This window comes from Schistocerca americana, chromosome 4, assembly GCF_021461395.2.
Source record: "Schistocerca americana isolate TAMUIC-IGC-003095 chromosome 4, iqSchAmer2.1, whole genome shotgun sequence".
NCBI lineage: Eukaryota > Metazoa > Arthropoda > Insecta > Orthoptera > Acrididae > Schistocerca > Schistocerca americana.
In genome coordinates this window covers 228,585,705-228,609,393 of record NC_060122.1, presented here as the reverse complement: position 1 = coordinate 228,609,393, position 23,689 = coordinate 228,585,705, and the positions used below count along the sequence as shown (strand labels likewise).

At 44.3% G+C, this 23,689-nt stretch overlaps 1 protein-coding gene across 1 annotated transcript in view; it reads left to right on the top strand.

Moving 5' to 3' along the window:
- The first annotated feature begins 2,008 nt into the window (after positions 1-2,008).
- The window catches only part of LOC124613367 (prostasin-like), a 159,292-nt gene continuing 137,611 nt past the window's right edge, over positions 2,009-23,689 (top strand). The window contains exon 1 of the mRNA XM_047142067.1: positions 2,009-2,068. Coding sequence (XP_046998023.1) covers positions 2,009-2,068 — 60 coding nt within the window. The remainder of the gene's footprint in view (positions 2,069-23,689) is intronic.

The following is a 23,689-nucleotide window of genomic DNA, read 5'->3' as shown; positions in this document are numbered from 1 at the left end:
TTTTATATATTTTGGCCTGAAATATAATACATCGTATACAAAATCAAATGAAATTATTCAGTGAAACAGCCGAGAAAATTCATCTATACCAGATTCGATTAATCCTGGTATCGGCTACTTTTATAAAAAAAAAGGTGTCCCATTAGAACCTTCCATTCTGGGTGATGAGTTAGTGCAAACTGTCGAGGAAACTATTCGTGAAGACCGCCTATTGACAGTGGATGAAATGTCTGCGATGTTTCCACAACTCTCCAGAACTCTCTCAAGCGAAACACTCACAGAAACGCTGAGATACTGGAAGCGATGTCCAAGATGGGCCCCAAAACAGCTGACAGAGCAGCAGAAGAAAAATCTGGTCAATAGCGTCCCCGAGTTTCTTGAGCGATTTGAATTGGGCGGTGAGGGTTTTCTGTTGTGTCTGGAGATGAAATGTGGGTGAAAAGACAAACCCTACAGTGGCGTCACACGAATTCCCCATCAGCCAAAAAATTCGACACCACAATTTCGGACAAAAAAAAAAAATCACAGCCTAAGTGTTTTGGGACCGCACAACGATATAGTGAGATCCTAAAAAAATCTCAAAAAGAGCAATCAAAACAACAGGAGGGGAATTCTGAAGAGAGGAATGTGCTTGCTTCACGACAACGCCCCTCCTCGCACAGCTGCTCTAGGACTCATTTGGATGGGATGTTTTGAACTACCCCCCCCCCCCTCCCCTCCCTACCCGTATTTCTTTGACCTGGCGTCTTCAGATTATCATCTTTCACCTCTCTGAAGGCTCACTTGTGGACTTAAATTTTTAACGCCGAGCAGACACAAAAAAACGTTATGAAGTGGGGGAAGGAGCTGGCGGGCGATTTCTTCGAGGAGGGCCTAAAGAAACTTGTGCCATGGTTCATCACATGCATTTAACGCGACAGCGGTAATGTGGAAAACAGTCAACAAAAAATGGTTCAAATGACTCTGAGCACTATGGGACTTAACATCTGAGCTCATCAGTCCCCTAGAACTTAGAACTACTTAAACCAAACGAACCTAAGGACATTACACACATCCATGCCCGAGGCAGGATTCGAACCTGCGACCGTCACGGTCGCGCGGTTCCAGACTGAAGCGCCTAGAACCGCTCGGCCACACCAGCCGGCAAACAGTCAACAAGTGTATCAACAATACTCTGTAATTTTTTTGTGGTGTCACCGCCAGACACCACACTTGCTAGGTGGTAGCCTTTAAATCGGCCGCGGTCCATTAGTATACGCCGGACCCGCGTGTCGCCACTGTCAGTGATAGCAGACCGAGCGCCACCACACGGCAGGTATAGAGAGACGTACTGGCACTCGCCCCAGTTGTACAGCCGACTTTGCCTCAGATGGATTACTGACAAATACGCTCTCAATTGCCGAGACGATAGTTAGCATAGCCTTCAGCTAAGTCAATTGCTACGACCTAGCAAGGCGCCATCACCAAGTTATATTGAGATGATAATCCTGTATCAACAAGACCAATGTTCACCAATTGTGGATTAAAGTTAAGTATTCCACCAGCTACGTACTTTTCTTTATAGCATTCATTACGTATCCTGTTTCAAACCTCACGCCAGCCTGCGTGAGTTTAAGCGCGTGCCTCGCGGCTTCCTCCCATTGTGTCTGGGCTGTCTTGCCTAGACACAACATTTTTAATACACGGTTTCTAAAAAGTATCAAAGTCTAATACATTTACTTTCTAAATATGCCTCGAATCCAACAAATGATGAGGACGTTGTGCTACTATTAGCTGAAAAGGGTAGCACAGGCAGGTCACATTAAAACAGTCAGAAGGTTGTTGAAGAAAACTTTGGCAAGGTGGCGGAGTTCTTCAAGCGAATTTGATAAGTTGTTGGGCGGTACGTGCGTGATGGCGGCGCGGGTTGTCAGTCGTCCAGCCGGTAGCGGCGTCGCATCCGGGCGCGGGCCGCGCTGCTCCAGTTGCAAGCTATATAAGCCGCCTCGCGCGACCGCTAGGGGCAGTCATGGCGCTGGCACCGCTGCTGCTGCCGCTGCTGCTCGCGGCCACTCGCGCGACCCAACAGGTAATCCAGGACTGCCAACACTCGCGCCTTGCGTCAACACTCCAACACTGCACTGCCGCGCCGTAAACGCAGGAGCTTATTGACACTCGTGTGCGGCAGTGGGCAAACTGCGGCCACTCCAAGCCTCTCAGTCCAAAGTCAATATCAAACAACTGACCCAGCCTAACACTGACTCTCGTAAACTCATTTCGCCTACCTTGCAAAAGTTAACACACAGTAATATCTATGGCCAGAGCCTCACGACATTTTACAGTACATCATAACTCTAACTCCAAACATCAGAGCGAATGTGCAAATAACAAACAGCAAACGAGCGCCTCTCTCCACATGAACGTTCCCAAGTTGTGAGCTGGTTGAAGTGGGCCCATGTTAATTTCTCGTTAGCAGACAAAATAGTTTTGATATTTCATGAAAATGGCTCTATGTGCATTATATACTAGCCAGTATCCACAAAATGTTCTAGCTTTCCTCAAATGGATACTATATCGATGCACCTGTTATTTGGCTGGGCAGGATGCAACTCGGTTTGCGTTTTTCTTTTTTTTGGGGGGGGGGGGGGGGCAGGCGCGAAGGTGGAGGCGCAGCTTACCTCCCATTCTCTCGCTTGGCTCTGAAGAACATTTTCATTTAATCCTAGATTACTAAACACTTGTGAAATTTACTATTGTAATTGGTACCAGCTCTCGGTTCCCGCCAATCTGGTATGTTCAGCATAGGATGAAAAACAAAACATTTGTACTTATTTGTACGTGACATACCACTGAAGGCCTTATAACTGTAACTAATTTGTGCATGAGTTATGAATTGTGACATTTTGTTTTAAGCAATTATTTACAGATATCATTATTGCAACGATTTGTGTCATAATAATGGGTCACTTATTATTTTCAGTTAACAAAGTACACCTATGTGCAACATTAAACTGAAAAGTAAGACAAAAATGAATGTAAAATGTAGAATAACAATTTGAAACCTACAACAAATAGAAGTAAAACAAAGAAATGGACTAATCATGAATTACACTCTATCAGTGCATTGTGTACGGCTTTTTTTTTTTTTTTTTTTAAATGGTATTTCAGAAAGCAGCTTTATTACGCATGGATGTATGTAGCTTGAAAACTTCTTTAATTTATGTTGTAACAGAATTATTCATTTTTCAAAATTAAGGATAGTGAGGTAGTCTGCAAAATTTCAAACTATTCAAAATTCAGTTAAACCGTTTTCAAGAACGTTAATTACATAGAAACTTTTATATGAGAAACATTTTTTATGTATCTTCGTTTCGAAGATGTTCCCTCGAAAGCTAATGTGCCAAATTACCTCTTGGCTTGTTGTTTAGCCCTTAAAAGTGAAATATGCATTGCATTATTTTGCTCCCTTTACCCACCCACCAATTTTCATCAAGTTTAGTTTATTGACACTTTGTTAGCTTCGTTAGCCTCGCTGCAAACCGTTTTGTACTCCTTCAGTTTACACAATAGTGCTTAAAAGTATCTTCATTGCGCAGTTCCATCCTGCTGGAAAACATTCTGGCAAGCTGAGGCATTGTACCTCATGAGAGCTGAAGAGAATATGTTTCCATCATCAGCGCAGGCATTTCATTAAAATGGAATTTTCGCTAACTGAGCTGTAGATTCTATAGTATTTTAAATCCAGTAACAGATGCATGGTCAGGAAGTCACTCTTAATTACATGGCAGGAAGTGTCACTGTACTTAATACGAACGATTCTTTGATAGGCAGGGCGAGGGAAATATGACAACCCTCTGTATCACTTGCAAGTGATACAGTTACATTTTCATGATTCGTACGCAGCATTATTTGATGGGAGGAGAGACTCTCACTTTTTTAAAGAAAAATAATCATTACTGAAAATCAGGTCTGTGAAGAATCAATGATTCATTTTGAAGTAGAGAGTGCTCTATTGTAAATGCTTCTGGAAAATTCTACAAACCGTATAAATCTACAGCATTTCCGTAAAATATTCCACAATATTCTTCGAGAATCTACCAATCCATTTCGACCTTCATTTATGTGATACTCGTCCACGACGTATTCACACCTGGGAGACTGTGTGCACTCTCGATATCTCCTATCAGTCCAGTCTGGTGAAAATTCCACACATATCAGCAATATTCAGTTCAAATATAACAAACATTCCACATGCAGTTCTTACACAGAAGAACTTCATGTTCGCGGTATCATGGCTTTATTAATTTACTGCCCATATTGTCTTATATCGTAATTATAGTTATCCGAACAGGGTATTCGAATGGATGTGACCTACATTCGATGTTTCAAAACTCGGTCCTCTCTTTTCCTATTAACTGATTACGAACTCATGAGGAACAAAAACACCATAACGATTTTCCACTGCCCAGTGATGCTTAGAATGTTTCCTAGCTGATGCTTAGAATGCTTCCTAGCTGATCTAGAACCAGATAGACTCTTAGGTTTAAACGCACACTTTTCCTAACCTGTTGTCCAGTAGAGAAGGGCCACATATTACGGCTGAAATTTTTGAATAAACATCACGAATTTTCAGAAAGTGCAGTTGTAACAGATTAACTTTCAATCAGTGCTTAAGGTTCACAACAGTTTCGAACTGTACAATAGAAAAAAACGCTCATGTAATGATCGTTAACATGTTAGCTTTGCGTAACATTACACAGTATCCTTCTTTGGCCTGCCCATATAGTTGAAGACTTTCTTGATATATAAAAACTTTAACATATCACTTACTATGTGATTATGAAACTATCTGAAAGCTTGCTGGGAGTCCTAAATATCTGCAACAATTTGCTGGTATTATTCGAAACCTTCACTCCGACACATAACTATAGCATAAGAAACTTCTTAGGTTTTGAGATCCTCAGAATTACGCTGCCGTAGATATCGGTTAGTATCAATGGCTACTGCTGTGCAGGTCATTACGGATTTTTCTGTGGAGGAAAGATCAGGCTTAGTGAAGCCAAGACAGAAGCTACCTGAAGAAGTTGGTAGCTCAAATGAAAAGCAGACGAGTGAAATGAAGCCAGATAGAAAGCCTGGAAGCCAAGTTCACTTTGCTTACAATAATCTCCTCTCTTCTAAATCGTGCTACAAAGTTAAAGGCCATCCAGTTTCTTATGGATCCAACACTACAGCAATGAAATTTATTTCCCATGTAGAAAAATCAGGGAAAGCACTACTCTGAACTTGCATTTAGAAGAAACTACACACATCGAAAAATGTTTTGCATCATCCCGGTTCCCAGAACTCCTGAAGATAGATGTTGACTGTAGATACTGTATCACAGACACAGTCGCTGTGTTCAAAGATGTCACTAAAACCGCCCAAAGATGTAAAAATCCATCCATGAGCAGCGCCCATTCGACGGAGGGGATCCGACAGTCGATCAGTTTCAGATATTCCACCAGGAAGGAGGTACACGGCTCGTGTTGTGTGTAGTTCAACCATGCCTTGACGGTCAATACCGCGGCTCGATTGCGTCCGCATTACTTTGTGCCACGAAGGGCTCTCAACAAGGGAAGTGTCCAGGCGTCTCGGAGTGAACAGAAGTGATGTTCGGACACGGAGGAGTTACCGAGAGACAGCAACTATCAATGACATGCCTCGCTCAGGCCGCCCAAGGGCTTCAGTGGATGACCGTTGCCTACGAATTATAGCTCGGGGGAACCCTGACAGCAACGCCACCATGTTGAATAATGCTTTTCGTGGAACCACAGGACGTCGTGTTACGGTTCAAACTGTGTGCAATAGGCTGCATGATGCGCAACTTCACTCCAGACGTCCATGGCGAGGTCCATCTTTGCATCCACGACACCATGCGTGGCGGTACAGATGGGCCCAACATGCCGAATGGATCGCTCAGGATTGGCATCACGTTCTCATCACCGATGAGTGTCGCATATGCCTTCAACCAGACAATCATCGGAGACGGGTCTGGAGGCAACCCGGTCGGGCTGAACGCCTTAGACACTCTGTCCAGGGAGTGCAGCAAGGTGGAGGTTCCCTGACGTTTTGGGGTGGCATTATGTGGGGCCGACATACGCCGCTGGTGGTCATGGAAGGCGCCGTAACGGCTGTTACAATACTTGAATGCCATCCTTCGGCCGGTAGTGCAACCATATCGGCAGCATATTGGCGAGGCAATCGTCTTCATGGACGACAACTCGCGCCCCCATCGTGCACATCTTGTGAATGACTTCCTTCAGGATAACGACATAATCTCCAGACATGAACCCTATCGAGCATACCTGGGATAGATCGAAAAGGGCTGTTTATGGACGACGTGACCCATCAACCACTCTGAGGGGTCTATGCCTAATCGCCGTTGAGGGGTGGGACAATCTGGACCAACAGTGCCTTGATGAACTTCTGGATAGTATGCCACGAAGAATACAGGCATGCATCAATACAAGAGGACGTGCTACTGGTGTACCGGTGTGTACAGCAAACTGGACCACCGCCTCTGAAGGTCTCGCTGTATGGTGGAATAACATGCAATGTGTGGTTTTCATAAGCAATAAAAAGGGCGGAAATGATGTTTATGTTGATATCTATTCCAATTTTCTGTATGGTTCCGGAACTCTCGGAACCGAGGTGATGCAAAACTCTTTTTGATGTGTGTATTTCGTCTCCGTCTTCTCCTTGCACGGATTTCGATGAGTGTGGGAAGAGGAGAAAAGAAAATCCATCTTCGGCAGAGGTTAGGAAGCATGTTGTCCCTCCCTCTATGAGTACAATAACTGTATCTGTAGTTTGTGCTTTCATATCGAGTGTCTAAAGCTACAATGGATAGCATGCATTATTTTTCGTTGGGTATCAGAGAGAATACTCGAGTGATTGGAAACTGCTTCTTCGCAAAATCTACCACGAACAGAATACAAGAGAATGGTTCACAGAGTTCTCAAAGAACTGATACAGTGCTATTGTACAGATCTGTAAGGAGAGGGTACTGACCTTCACAGTGATTAAAGTGGCTTCGCATTCTAATGACTTGAGGGAAGCGTAGATTGCTTCAGTCACCGCTTGGAACTCACGGAGAATGTAACTCACGGATCCTGTTGGTGTTAAAAACAGGGTTTTTCAATACTCAGCAGTGAGCGTTCCTCACTTGAGTTGCCGAAGCTTTTGTGACCTAAAGCCGCTGCAATGTTAACAAGAGCGGCGTCAGTTAGCGTTCCCGTACCAGGAAGTCCTAGTCTCTGTCGGTCGTTGGTTTGACGCGCTCGCCCGTTATCGCCTCCAGCTTGTTACTCGCTCGCCTAGGGGCCCTGCATGGTGTTAAGCAACGCCCCGCAGGTGGCCTCAGATACCAGCATGGCTATTCTCCTGGCGTTGAATTAAGCAATAACAGGAGCCCGACATAACAAGAATGCTTTACCCGATGAGACAGCCGAAAATGTAGGACACTGCAATCGTCATCTTCCTTTCTTCGTCTTCTTTTTTTCCTTCTTTATTTTTTTGAAAAAGAACAGAGTATTTCCCTCCAACGAAAGCACAGGTTGTTCTGTGTTCTGCATCTCTTCGTGTTATTCGTAGTTGCTCTACGGCGAAAAGGACATACTCGCATGTTACTCAAGATGGTTTCCGCTAATCATGTAGATATCAGTCCGGCCACGAAAGTGCTCGACGATACCAAATATGTTCCAAAAAGCCGCGCGCAAGTGCGATTTTTCAGAGCGTAACATTTTGGGTTCCATTGATCACAGAGGTAAGGGTTCAAGGGTTTGGATAGCTCTTGACCTAGCGACCATTTTTATACCTATCGGAAGAACAGGCATACTGCGGTTATCTGTTAATACTGGTCCAAAATTTAAACACTGCACACTTTCTCCGTCCAACGCAAATTAAGCAAATACGTTGGTTCTTTTACATTAGGTGTGGTCTATGGTGGACCTCATGCGTTATATAAAAGCACCACTTGGTCAATGGTGGTACCACTGAGGTAACCCCGAAAAATCATGATTTTTGAGTACCAAAACTACCAGTTGTGGGGATGGCAACTTAAATAATTTCTGTGCAGGGCACATCGTCGAGATTTTTTCCATATGTTCTTAAGATGATATCCTCGGGGAAATACGATACTTTTATCGATATCATTATTTGTTACTGAGATCCAGGGTTTCAAAGTTACGGTACATATGCACGTAATATCCGGCCTGAGGAGTAAATGTAGTTTTAACTAATGTAGTGGACACGTGGAAATGGTTCTAGCGTCACTGCAAGGATTTTGTGGTCATTAAAATATAGTTTAGTTGTCGTTTTTTCTCCAATAAAACTCTAAGATGCGCTGTGTCTGTATAAACCTGCACTTACTACAAATATGCCCAACTTGGTACTGCAGAGACAAAAAATTGACTGAAATATGTCATAACTTGCCTGAAAATAACTTAAAATGACTGCCAAAAGTAATGTAAAACTGGAAGACTGCGAATTCAGTAAAAAATTTCTAATACATTTTTACTCTTTCAAGATACAAATCATAAGCTGCTCCTTTTCGATGAATTCCGATCGATGAGCAAAGTATACAGAAAAAATGCAAAGGAAACGATTTCGTGTTAACTGTATATATTGATGACGATGACGAGTCCCATACTTCTTTACAGAGCGTAGGGGAGCGACGCAGAAGACCCGCACCGCCGTGCTAGGCAAGGTCCTAGTGATGGTTCGCCATTGCCTTCCTCCGACCGTAATGGGGATGAATGATGATGTTGATTCCCCGCCGGAAATCGAACCCGGGACCCCGTGCTCGGGAAGCGAGAACGCTACCGCGAGACCACAGGCTACGGACGTAGTTATATGTCGTTTATCTGTGTCAAACTATCCTCTATAAATGTGCTGAAATATGTAACTGTACTCTCAAACCCCTACTGGCTTATGGAATTCGTCTTATATAAGCAGTATACCCTGCTGTAGCTGGGAAAAGAAGAAAAACAGAGGGAAAATACTCCTGTCGGAGCACAAAAAAGGGGGATATGTCCCTCTTTAAAAGACTCTGACATAAAAGTGGGGAACCAGCTGATTGAGTCCTCATTCCGTCTTTCTCACCAAAAATTTTGGCGTATTCGCGCTTTTTGTACTCAGAGAATCGCAGAGACTATGCCGGTGGGAGAAAGGGAGAAAGAGGAGACCGTGCCAGCGGGAGAGAAAGAGAGAGGAGACTGATGGTTGAAGAGAGAAAGTGTCACTCAAAGAGGAAAAGGGATGGCAGAGGAGAAAGCTGGGGGGGGGGGGGGGGGGCAAAGGGAGAGGAGTGATGGTCAGTGAAAGACAGTGCAGTAAAATAGAAAGAAAGGTGGCTGGAGATAGAAGCAGTTGGAACAAAAGAGACAGTGGAAATGGAAAATAGAAACTGAGTGGAGGCTTGGGGGCATGAGGGTGGAGGGTTCTGCACCCTCAGCCCAGACCGGCGAACTTTAAGACGTAGCTGTTATTGTGAAGGATGTATTTTCGACCGAATTTTAAACACATGGGTGTAGGGGAAATATGAGTTGAAACCCCCCCCCCCCCCCCCTTCCTTCCATAGAATTTATGAACTGGCGAGGTATGGTGGATTTATTACGTTTATTTCCTTTGCTAACTAAGGATGACTGAATGTTGCTGTAATCCGGTCATTCGCAACCATTCTTACGTCAGAGACAAAACTATCATCCGGTCAAGGGCCAAAAATATTAAATAAAACAGATCAAAACTATCTGCATGACAGACCGCTGCACCATACTTCATTCATTTGAAACACAATTTTTTAGCACAATGCCTTACAGAAATCGTAGAATATCATTTGTGGGGTGGTCTTAATGTAAAGCTGCGAGCGAGATCATCAGTATCGTTGTTAATATTAATTAAGGACATATGCATTACATTTTCAGTGTTTCACCTATTATTAATTTTCGATTTTCTATATTATATTTCACTGTGAAGAAGAATACAAGTGAGGCATATATGATCGGCTGAAAAGACAAGATTTTCTTCGTAACTAATTTTAGAAAAAAAAAAATCATCAAAACAACGTCCATAAATTTGTTCTTAGCAGAAATTTACATCAACCTCAGTAAATTATGGTTGTTTACGTTATCATTAATTGAACGAACAAATACAGCAAATGAGAAGTCTGTCTTTTGGTAATCGGATCACCTTGTCTGAAATTAATCCATTACAATTTTAACTGATAGTTTAATGAACCGCTAAAGTAGGAAAACAAAGTTTATTTTGAATTTGTACATTTTAGTTCAAGTCTGACTATAACTATTGCAAATCAATTGAAATATACAGGAAGGATTAAATTTCTGTCTATCATCAGGTGTATTTGAAGGGAGGAAGGAAGATAAGGCATTAAAGTCCTGTCGACATCGAAGTCACAAGACACGGAGGCGGACTTGTTTCAGATTTAAGTAACGTAGATACTTTTTTACGTACGATTTTATGGCCAAACCGTGCACTGCCTGGGAGCAGAAGGCGAAAACAAATAATTTTCAGTACATAGACCGGAAGCTTCACAGTTATGTGGGTGCTTTCTTTGAATCAGTATACATTAATTTAAGTCCCTTTCAGTGGTCACGCAATGTTATTTACGTTATTACGTTTGACCTTTCACTTTTCATGAACTGACGTTAGCAGGGATTGCGTGCCAGGAGACAAGAAGTGCAAATAAGGTGCATTATGTGGATACTACCAACAGCAGCGACTTACACGAGAGGTGTTCCGTAACTAATGCAACACATTCTTTTTATCGACCACTCTCGGTTGAAAAAATGCGGATTTTGCTGTAGGACGTTCGTGGAATATTCCCTCATCAGCCCCCAATGTTTTATGAAGCTCCGATAGGTAGCTGCGCTATACGTAACCTTCGAAATGGCATCTGTAACGGAGGTATGTTCCAAGCAGAAAGCTGTCATGAGTTTCTTTTGGCGAAAAATCAGAGCATTGCAGATATTCGTAAGTGCTTGCAGGATGTCTACGGAGACGTGGTGGTGAACATAAGCATGGTGAACCGTTGGGCTAGGCGGCTGTCTTCAACGCTACAAGTTCATGTAAACTTGTCCGACTTCTCGCGTGCCGGTTGGCCTCACACAGTTGTGTACGTACGGACACTCTCATTCGAGGTGATCGACCATTCAAAGTCAAATACCCCACTACTCAACTGGACGTCTCTGTTGATAGTGCTACATACTCGTACAGCAGTTGTGGTACTCAAAGGTTTGTGCCCGAGCCTCGCCGTCTGACCATAAGAAGCAACGAAGGGCTATCTGCACGGAATTGCTTGCACGTTAAGAGGCTGATAGTGACAATTTTTGTCTAAAATCGTCACAGGTGATGAAATATGGGCACATCCTTTAGAACCAGAAACAAAATGGCAATCCATGGAGTGGCGCCACCCCATCTCTCCTCCGAAGAAAAAGTCGAAAGCCGCACCCACTACTGGTAAAATCATAGCTACGGTCTTCTGTGACTGTGAAGTGGTTAAGGAGTTAAGTGTAACGATCAACTCTGAAGTGCATTGCTCTATCCCCAGGAAACTGAAGAAATGACTTTAGCGTATTCGTTGCCACAAAAATGCAAACTATCTTCTGACCATGGCAGGCCTCGCACACGTCTGCGCACCCGAAAGGACGTCATGAAACTTCAATGGACTTTTCTTCCTTGTCCATCCTGCAGCTCGGATCTCGCACATGCCGGCTTCCATTTGTTTTGCCCAATTGTGGATGACTCCGCGGGAAGCACTACGTGGACAATGAGGAGGTTATTTATCCAGCAGAAGGTTGGCTTCGACCTCGACCAGAAGAGTGGTGCCATGGGGGCATACAGAGCCTATCAGTAAGGTGGCGCAAGGTTGTTATACTGAACGGATATTATGTTGTAAACAAGGTATTTGCAGCCAAAAGCATGGGGAATAATACGGTGTACTGAAATGCTGAAGAAATCTTACTTCCTTTCAGAAAAATGGGTGTTGCATTACTTAATGAACGCTCGTCGTACATGATAAATAGAAGAGGCGGTTTGGGGTGAGTGGAAGGCATGAAGGTGACGTTAGTAAAGCTATGGGGGCGGGTCGTGCCTGGATAATTCAGTATGTAAGACCGTGTCCGCGAAAGGCAGAGTTCCGGTTTCGACAGATAGCTTGAATCTGTCAGGAAGTTTCAAAACTGCGTATACTCCGCTGTAAAGTGAAAGATTAATGACGTGCAAGCACATACATCCTCAAATGTTGAATCCCGCTTAAATTAACTGTTAGTCATCTTAATATTAAGATTCTTTGCAAGTAAATGTGGGTCTGGTCCCGGTCCATGTGTTGAAGTAAATGTATTTCATGGCTCACCTGAGAACATAAAACGGCTCCATTCGGAAAGTCCCTATCTACAGTGATTGACTCTCCAATATCCTCGGCCACTTCACCGACACGTTACTGGCAATCCATTCACGATCGATCTACATACAGAGAGATTATTTTCAAGAACGCAGGTAAGTGGAGTTTGGGTTGATATTCCGCGTCATGTATGCTTTCCAATTATTGCTACAGTCGAGGTACATTTCGCTTTTTATTCCGATGGGCTATGAACTAGAGGTGTGAACTGATGACCAAACTTTGAGCTTCTTTGAATATCTTTGGTTTTTTGAAAATGAATCCAGCGGTAGCCACTATAACGATATCGCACTTTTGCATGGCGCTTTAGAATTTTCTAACTCAAGATGCAACTGGAAGCTTTCTAACAAAGACACGACTTTCTATATTCCTTAAAGGAAATTTATCTTCACGTGCCCTTTACACCGAAGAGTTGTTTCTGGAGTATGCCAATAATGTTCTGTGTTTTACAAGTGTCATGGCAGTGAACCCTGGCTGAGTGCGTCGTTCTCATTATGAAGACCTCACTCTAAATTTCTAACGTGATATTCGTCGGAAGATGATTATGTTAAATAAGAAGCCCATAATTCTGATCAAATCTTGGATTTACTATGAGGGCTACAGAAAGTAAGGTCCGATCGGTCGTGAGATGGAAACCACAATGAATACAAAAAATGTTTTGTCTGCAGTTTGCTACATCTTCCAGCTAGTGCTTTACATAGTCACCGCTCCGACTTGGTTCAAAAAATCGATTTTAAAAAAAATTGTATTTTTGGATCCATAATAGTGTTTATAATCCATCCCTGAAACGGTTTTTTCCGAATACGGAAAGGAAATTTTTGTTATTCGCAGTTGAACAAAAAAATGCACCTGGCTGAAATCGGCCTTTTTCACGCACCAGTTTTTTTTCGGGAATTTCGACTTTGTAGCCACGAAAAATTATTCTATGTGCTTTCCCAAGGATCAAGCGATCAAGTGATCAAGGAGATTACGACCTACTATGGCTTGGAAATCCGACGGCATTCCAATTCGGTGGAACTGATGAAGAAGGCAATTTGGGCAATGTATTTCCACAAGTGTTCGACGGATGACCACCCACAACACCAAAACTGTCCGGCTGGGGAAACTAGTTGGTTAAAGTGACGCATTGCAAAGGCTACCGGACATCTGGACGAACATCAACACGACCAGCTGTTCTCCAAAAAAGTTCAAAAAGTGATTCATCCAATCTACGAGGCCCTTTCGGAGGACGAGTTATTATACCGGTGCTTGGGAGGAAACACACAAAATTCAGATGAAAGTTTGAATGCGTGTGTTTGGAAGTTAGCCCCCAAGCATTTGCATTCTGGTGCGAAGACTGTGGAGATTGCGACTTTCCTGGTAGTGAGCAGATTCAACGAAGGCTATTCAGAAATTATGAAGACCATGATAACGATGGACGTCACCCTGGAACTCTATTCGACGCATTTCGCAAGGCATTCGGATGACCACCGGATTCAAGTGGCCGAAAACCGCTTGTCGCCGGCTGTACGAGCGCCTCTGGAGCAGCGCAGGATGGCCCAGATCGAGCAGAACGCCCTCTATGAGGAAGAGGAAGGAGTACTTTATGGACCCGGAATAGCAGACTGAACGTAAGTTGCGTAATGTTGCATTTATACGTAGTCAAAACTTCAAACGCGTTTTTCTCGAAATGACTTTTTCTTTATCGCGCGGTATGGTAACTTCAAATCTACTGAACCGATTGGCATGATTCTTTGTTTCCGACGAAGCTAACTAAATTGTCTAGGAGTTGTACCATTTGTATTCCGATCCATCAATTATAAATATTTTTACTTGGCCGACAAAGTCGAAAAATCGATGAAAAAAACCTATTTTGTTCAAATGGCCACCATTTTGTTTCCTATGATCCAAATAACTTAAGCGAGGTCCAACTCCTAAAGAATCTTATATAATTCGCTAACGTCAACTTAGTTCTGATTTCAGACGAGCCGGCTGACCTATGACATACCACGCGTGGAGGTCTACATTGAAATTTTGTTTCGTTCCGTCGGCGCTTCCACCTTTTCTCTTCGACATTTTCGGCCGAAAAAATACCATTTTGCAGAGGAAATGTCAATAAACATTCTGAACAAATTTGGCATTGATATCTATAACGCTTCCAGAGAAAAAAATTCTCAAAAACATGCTTTCTTCGGGCCAAAGATAGTAAACCTCCCCTTAAATTGCCGTTGCGTTGTACCAACTATGGCCGTGCGGTTAAAGGCGCTGCAGTCTGGAACCGCAAGACCGCTACGGTCGCAGGTTCGAATCCTGCCTCGGGCATGGATGTTTGTGATGTCCTTAGGTTAGTTAGGTTTAACTAGTTCTAAGTTCTAGGGGACTAATGACCTCAGCAGTTGAGTCCCGTAGTGCTCAGAGCCATTTTTGTACCAACTTTCCAACATCCTCGTCAAAGAAGGCAGCCGCCTGTGCTTTCCGCCACGTCTCTACCCTGGACTGCACTTCGTTGTGTGTGCCAAAACGTTGTCTTCATAGCCAACGGATCATGTGAACAGAGATGGAGTTCAGAGGGAGCCAAGTCCGTGCTGTATGGCGGGAGATCAAATACTTCCCATTAAAAACGGTGCTGGCGGGCCCTCGTTGCCCTGCAGTGTGTGGCCGAGAATTGTCACGAAGAAGTAAAGGGCATGACAGGTACTTACATGTGGGTGCATGACATCAGGCGAAGCCTCGCAGCGGGCCCCCACACTTGGCGGACGATGCTGTTGTTCTAGAGATCTTTACATACTCACTGCATGCTCAGAAATGAAATGAGCGATGTGACGCGATCGACAGGCCTACTAAAGACACTGCCCGACACATCTGTGCAAGGGTTCATCGGATTTTCACTGTCGTTTCCATTTCGCGACCTATCGGACCTTACTTTACGAATAGCTCTCGTAATTACCATGAATCACTTAAGTTCTTGGCACCAACTGTTAATGTACAGACCGAGTACCAACTGCACCATATTTGTCAGTTACGTTACACATCTCAGTGAAAAATGAAAAAAGCTTGTAAGTAGGCTGTTTAGGTTTTTTTATTGGTAACGCCACCTCTGTATGAAAATCACTGGCTGTGCTTTGTGCAGTCTGTGGCTGCTTTGCATTGTTGTAATACTCGCCATTGTAGTGTTGGGCAGCTGGCTGTGAACAGCGCGTAGCGTTGGGCAGCTGGAGGTGAGCCGCCAGCAGTGGTGGATGTGGGGAGAGAAATGGCGGAGTTTTGAAATTTGTAAGACTGGATGTCAATTATGATTATTAAGGTAAATACATTGTTTGTTCTCTATTAAAATCTTTCATTTGCTAACTATGCCTATCAGTAGTTAGTGCCTTCCGTAGTTTGAATCTTTTATTTAGCTGGCAGTAGTGGCGCTCGCTGTATTGCAGTAGTTCGAGTAACCAAGATTTTTGTGAGGTAAGTGATTTGTGAAACGTATAGGTTAATGTTAGTCAGGGCCATTCTTTTGTAGGGATTTTTGAAAGTCAGATTGCGTTGCGCTAAAAATATTGTGTGTCAGGTTAAGCACAGTCTTGTATGATTTTTCTAAGGGGACGTTTCAAGCGCAATACTTCGGCTATTATTCATTTATGACACTCTTGAGCTGTGCGTGGCTCGTGTTCGTGCCATCTCTTATTTAACACCCTGTTTTTACAGTACTGTCGCCTCGTTATGTTAATTTTCAAAAAAATGTTCAAATGGCTCTGAGCACTATGGGACTTAACATCTGTGGTCATCAGTCTCCTAGAACTTAGAACTACGTAAACCTAACTAACCTAAGGACATCACACACATCCATGCCCGTGGCAGTATTCGAACCTGCGACCGTAGCGGTCACGTGCTTCCAGACTGAAGCGCCTTGAACCGCACGGCCACATCGGCCGGCTAATTTTCAATTACTGGTGTCATTGAGTTGCTGCCTTGCCTGCCCGTGAGCGGCAGCAGCAGCGCTTATCGATATAAGCCCCGCCGTATTATCTTTGCTGGACTGTTATTACTTCCCGATCGTCGTGTGTTGTGAGTTAGTTCGGACCTGGCAGTGTTTGAGACGGCACGCGGCACAAGTTCGGTCGGGGCGCGGCAGCAGTGAGGTCCGGACCGCCATGACTCGCCGGACGGTTGCCGACAAACATGATTGGAGTGGGGACGACTTTGGTTGGTCGTCTTGCCGGACGACGTGTATTTGGCCGGCCATCGCTTATGGGCTGGTTGTGTGTGCCGACCCGTGATTCGTCCCTGTTATTGTACAGGCACTGCCGGTAGCATTGTCTAGTTCTTCGTGCAAGTGTTCGTGAAACTGTGTGTAGTTTGTGTGATTTTGACTGACAGGTTATTTTAAATGTTGTCGGCGTACTGGCTCTTAGCAGTCGGTCGGTGGGCGTGGAGAAGCGAGGAATTCTCGACGTGGCGTAGTTTGGCCAAGGCTCGCTGGCGGTCTCTACGCGGTGTCTGAGTGTGTGGCGCTGTTCCCATTGCTAAGAGGTCCGTGGCTCACAGATCCTGGACACGAAAGTCCAGTTTTGATTTCACGTACCTGCAAGTCAAGACTGTTCACATTGTGTCGTTTGGAGTTCGTTGTCGGCTGTTGGGATATTCCCACGAGCAACAACGTGGTTTTCGAGTTTCACTGTATTTGTTTATCTGAATTGAAGTGCACCAGCGGAATCTTCTGCCTTGCGGCCGTTAAAGTTCCGGTTACCTGCCTTGGGCGTTGACGTAAATTTCAGGCAGTGTGGTTTCCTCATCGTGTTGTTGCTGTCCAGCACGGTGTGTAGCTTGTCAGCTCCGTGTATGATTGGTTGTGGGCGCCAATATCTTCTACGTTGTTCCGTTCAACTCCCTGTTGTGCCCTGGTCGGGGGAAGTGAGTGAAGTAGAATTTATTTGGTCGGTGGGTCCGCTGACTGTCGGTCGCTTGGGTTGTCGTCGGATCGTGGATGGTTGGCCCGACTGCCTGTCTCACCTAAGCGAGCGTTAGTGTTTGAATTACAGGCCGACCCTCGAACATCTGGGCGCCCTTGTGTGTACTGCTTTATTTTTTTAAAATTTGTTCTTGTTGTTGGTACTTGTATAGCTTCTAGCCGGTTTTGTGTTTTAGATTAGAGCTGTTTTACTCTTAAGACCTTCAGCCTAGTTTAAAGTACTGTTTCACGTAAGCCCTTTGGGCATTTTAAAAAGAAATTTTTGAAGTTTTAAGTGTTCGGCCCTTAGCCGATTTGAATTTAATTGTTTACTTCATCCTAACTAAAGAATTTTTAAGTTAAGGTTTGCCTTTTAAATTTCTGATTATGCTTGCGTTTTAAGTTATTGGCCTTCAGTTGTTTTTTAATTAAAGTGGCTTTCAGCTGGTAATTAAGTCCCAAAGATAAAAAGCTGTGTATTTAAAAAAATTCTTTGGACTCTTGTAATGTTTGATCAAATAATAAAGTTGTATGTTCGAGTGTAACTGACAGCCCCTTATTTTGGCCCCTTTCCACAATGTGTACTATGTGTCCTGTCCTGCGGGGTTAGCAGGGCGTTTCAACTCTGTTGCCTCTTCCGTTCTTCTGTGTTTGTTACCACCATCCGACTCCTTCGGACTGAGACCTTCAGACTGCCACGCTATCGTCTCTTTGTGCAGTGTGCCATGTCTTCTTCTGCATGGAGCGATATGAGAACTGTACGAAAGAGTTCACAGTAGCAAACCACTCCTTTCTTTCACAGTCAGACAAGCACAATACTCTCCTGAACGAAACCCTTTTTCATGGTACGAGTGCTTATACAATGCCCAGTCCCATTAATGTGCCCACCTATCACAAGCTCGAATACCTACATTTTGTATCGCGGACCATGGCGAGACGTGCAAGAAGACAGTGAGGTTCTGGAAGGTACCGACAGGGCTGTGGAGCCTTGCCGACTCCAGTGGCACGGTCAGCTGCGCTGGATTTACCGGCTGAGAATCCAAGGCGTGAACAGCCCGCTCGAGGTGGTCCCACAGATTCTCGACTGGATTTAAATCCTGGAAGTTTGGTGGCCGGGGAATACGGTGGTGATCTACGAATCACGCACGTACGCTGTGAGCTGTGTGACGTGTGGCATTGTCTTGCTGGTAGTTGCCATCGTGCCGAGGAAAAACAAACTTCATTTGGGGTAGAGATGGTCCACAAGGATAAATGCCTACTTGCATTGATCTACGAGGGCATTTCGGAAAGTAAAGATACACCGTACGCCAGAGGAACAGAAGAGTTTTGGCGAGCAAGTTGGCAACACTGGTGTTAACCTTGAACCGTTAGCTTTCTCCTCGCGGTCGTTCAGCAGTTGAACGTTGCTTTTGGTTGGAGTAAGTCGTGTTTAAAATGGCTGCGCCGATTCAGAATCCCGCCAAATGCGAAGTGCACTCCGTCATACGTTTTCGTCATGCAAAAGGTCAGCGACCAGCGGATATTCACAAGTTTATGGGAACATTATGAATCGACAAAATGTAGCGAAATGGCATCGTCATTTCTCTGAAGGTAGGACCGATGTTCATGACGAACGAAGAACAGGTCGACCATCTGTGATCTCTGATGCCCTTCTTCGGAGAACGGAGGAAGCAATTCGTGCGAATAGACGTCTCACATTGAAAGAATTGCTTCAGATCATACCGGACCTGTCAATGACAACTCTTTATGACGTTGTGACTGTCAAGTTAGGGTACAGGAAAAGTGTGCGCGCTGGGATCCATAACTGTTAACGGAAGAACACAAAAAGAAAAGGATGGGCTTTGCACTCGACTTCATCACACGCTATGCTGAAGTAGGTGATGAGTTCCTTGATCACATTGTGACAGGTGACGAGACGGGGGTTTATCACCATACCCCTGAATCCAAGCAATAATCAATGCAATGGCGCCATTCGAATTCACCAAAAGCCAAGAAATGCAAAACGTCGATTTCAGCGAAGAAAATCGTGGCTTCTGTTTCTTGGGACAGACAAGGCATTTTTCTGTTGGAATTTATGCCTCCTAGAACGACAATTAATGCTGCTGCATATTGCCAGACTTTGAAACGTCTTCGAAGGGCAATTCAAAACAAACGGAGGGGAATGCTGACAAGTGGAGTCCGCTTGCTTCATGACAACGCTCGGCCTCACACAGCGCTCGTAACCAAAGCACTACTCAAACAATTCGAATGTGACGTATTGGACCATCCGCCATACAGCCCGGACCTTGCGCCCACCGACTTCCATGTCTTGGTGGAAAATCATTCCACGACGATGAAGAGATGAAGTTGAAATGTGGTTCCGACAGCAGGCGGCGACCTTCTATGACTGTGGGATACAAAAGCTTGGGCACCGACTTAACAAATGTTTGGATAACGCGGGTGATTATGTCGAAAAATAACAAATAATCCAGTTAATAAGATGTAACTGACGTTTGCTAAATAAATGTTCTATTTAAGGACTGTGAGCTATAGTATCTTTGCTTTTCGAAATGCCCTCTTATTATGCCTTCCAGAATGACGAGATCATCCAGCGAAAGCTATGAAAGCATTCTCCAGACCATAGTGCTCTCTTCTCCGTCTTGGACCCGTAAAACGATTGTTTGCTTCAGACGCCACTGTCATCTGTCCGATGGAACATAAAACGTGATTCATATGGAAAGGCCACCTGTTGCCACTCAGTGGACGTCCAGTTTCGGTACGGGCGTGCCAATTCTGCTCTTCATCACCGATGAACAGCAGTCAGCATAGTAGAGAAGTTCATCTGCAGATACCAGAACGGTTTTAGGAAACAGCGGTCATGCGAGACACAGCTGGCCCTCTTTGTGCATGATATACAACAGGATGTAGATACCGGCTCACAGGTTGATGCCATATTTCTTGACTTTCGAAGGGCGTTCGACTCAGTTCCGCACTGTCGCTTGCTCCAAAAAGTGCGCGCTTACGGTCTATCCGATGACATATGCGGTTGGATAGAAAGTTTCCTAACAGGCAGCGAGCAGTATGTCGTCCTGAACGGGGTGACTTCAACAGAAACAAGCGTAACTTCAGGTGTGCCCCAGGGCAGCGTAATAGGTCCGCTGCTTTTTACGATTTACGTAAACGATCTGGTTGATGGTATTGACAGCGGCATTAGACTGTTTGCCGATGGTACTGTAGTTTGCAGGAAAGTAGTATCACATGAAAGTTGTGAACAAATCAATGAGGATTTGCGGAAAATTAATGCGTGGTATAATGACTGGCAGTTATCTCTCAATATTAGTTAGTGTAACGTACTACGTATAACAAGGCGAAAATACCCGTTAATGTACGAGTACAAAATAAATTTCCAGTATTTGGAAGCGGTAACATCCGTCAAGTATCTGGGTGTGACTATTAGAAATGATCTCAAATGGAATGATCACATTTCGCAAGTAACAGGTAAGGAAAACTCTAGATTGCGGTTTATTGGTAGAATGGCAGAATCCTGAAGGGATGAAGTCCTTTAACAAAGGAAATAGCTTACAATACGTTAGTTCATGCAGTCTTAGAGTATTGTTCGTCTGTATGGGACCCTTATCAGTTGGGTCTGATTCAACAGATTGAGAAGGTCCAAAGAAGAGCGGCAAAATTCGTGACTGGTATATTTAGCCATCGCAAGAGCGTTACAAATCTCATAGAAAGTTTGAAGTGGAGCGCTCTTGCAGACAGACGGCGCGCTAAACGAAAAGGATTGCTCACCAAATTCCGAAATCCGATCTTCACCGAGGATGTAGAGCATATATTATTACCACCAACTTTTAAATCACGCAATGATCACCATTCAAAGATAAGGGAAGTTAGAGGTCGTATTGAGGCGTTCAGACAGTCGTTTTTCCTCGCACGATCCGTGAGTGGAACAGAGGGGTGCAAATACGACTGTGGTGCGAATTGTGCCCTCCGCCACACACCGCTTGGTGGCTAGCGGAGTATATATGTAGATGTAGATGTAGTATGAACCAGGCACCTGCTGCAAAGGTCCACATGTAGCAACGTTCGCTAAATGGTCGTTGAGGAGACATTGTTGGTAGCCGCCTCGGTTAATCTGGTTGGTGAGTTGCTCAACAGTTGCACGTCTGTTCGTCCGTGCACATATCCACAGTCATCGTTCACACCTGTTATCTACGGCCCGTGGTGCACAACACTTGCCTCGCCGCCGGATTTGGATAGCAATCCAGATCACAGTCCAAGCACAGTCCGTACAACAAGTACTCTCTGTAACAGTAGTAATATTTGTTGCAGGGGCGATGTAGACTGGTTAACGTAGAATGAGAGCGTGAGCTGAGCATGTTTGCTTTAAAACCATTCCGTAACCAGAGACATACCTCAATTCACATTGTGCCATCGATCGGAAAGGCAGCTTAGTCAGTATTGCCGTATCTATCGATGTACACCTATTAGTGGAAATTGAGGTGTATCTATTTCTCGCCCTTTTGACGGTCTGAACTCTGCTGGGGGCAGTTTCAGTCTGAATGTCTCTGGAGGACGGGCAGCCCATTCCTCCTCAAGAGCCGAAAACAGAGAAGATCGTGATATTGAACGTTGGGATCTGAAGCGAAGTCGACGTTGTAGCTCAACCAATGGTGTTTCATTGGAGGCAGGGTCTCTGGGCAGGTCAGTCTATTTCAGAAATGTTATTGTCTACAAACCGTTGCCTCACGGATACTGCTTTATGACAGAGTGCATTGTCATACTGATACAAACGATCATCATCTCTGGACAGTTCCTCTACTGTAGGCAGTATACAATTCCGTAAAATGTGTTCTTAGCCTTCCGCATTTAGCGTTTTCATAGTCGCAATAAGTGAACTCTACCCTAACCACAAAAAACATCCACATACTGTAACACCACCTTCTCCGTACTTCACTGTAGACACTGCACATGATATTAGGTAATGTTCTCCAGGTATTTGTCGAACTTAGCTCAGGGTACAGTGTGATTCATCACCCCAAATCATTCGTCTCCAGTCACCCAATATCCAGTGGCATTTTTCTTCACACCATCTCAAGAGTCGCATTCCCCTCACTACAGAAATGCGTGGCCTATGAACAGCTGCTCGACCATTTGTACCACTTTCTTTTTAACTCCCTATCCACTGTCATTGTGCAGCTGGACTGCCGGTAGAACTTTGGAACTAACGAGTGATTGCTTCGGCTGATTTAATGCCATTTATTGCACAAAGGCTCTCTGCAATGCTTCATCGTCCGTGTGCGTCAGTGCTTGAGAGCGCTGGTCTAGGTTTAGCTGTGGTTGCTCCTTTGCGTTTTCACTTCACACTCATATCACTAACAGTCGATTTAGGCAGCTATCGAAGGGTTGAAATACCCCTGATGATTTGTTACTCATGTGACACCCAATGACTAGTTCACGTTCGAAAACACTGAGCTCTGCTTACTGAGTCAATCTGCTGTTACCACTTCTCCACTGACAACACAATACTCTCCGCCTCCTTCTATACTCTCGGATCCACCTGTCATGATATCTGGTGCTCAATTCCGCATTACGTGGGGATGTCCGGATACTTTTGATCGGACAGTGTAGCTGAACGGACATTATATGACAAATCATGAGAAATAAGATACAGATACCAATGACGTTCTGGCAGTCTAACCTTCTACATATACGAGGGGTGTTTGAAAAGTCCGTGTAAAGTCTGAGAGATGGCACCACCGGCGCGTATCGAGGTCATGATTAGTTAGCAGCATCTTTGGAAAAACGCACACCAAATTTCTGCCATATTGGTCTATTTACTTGTGTTTGGCATTCGTGCGAATCATGGAAGTCAAGTGATTGTCAAAAAATCGACGAAAAAGAATTTCGTGTGGTGATTAAACATTACTTTAAGAAAGGCAAAACGCCTCAGGAGACTAAAGAGAAGCTTGATAAACATTACGGTGACTCTGCACCTTCGATTAGAACAGTTTATAAGTGGTTTCAATATTTTCGGTGTGGTCATATGGACACAAGTGATGCTGAACGTTTTGGACGCCCTGTGGAGGTCATGACTCCAGAAATAATTGATAATATCCATGATATGGTGATGGATGACAGAAGAGTTAAGGTGCGTGAGATTGCTAATGCTGTGGGCATCTCGAATGAATGGGTACATAATGTTTTGCATAAACATTTGGACATGAGAAAGCAATCCGCAAGATGGGTTCGGCGATTCCTAACGCTTGACCAAAAATGGAACTGTGTGAAGCATTGCAAGGATGGTTTGCAGCTGTTCAGGAAGAATGCGCAGGACTTTAAGCATCGTT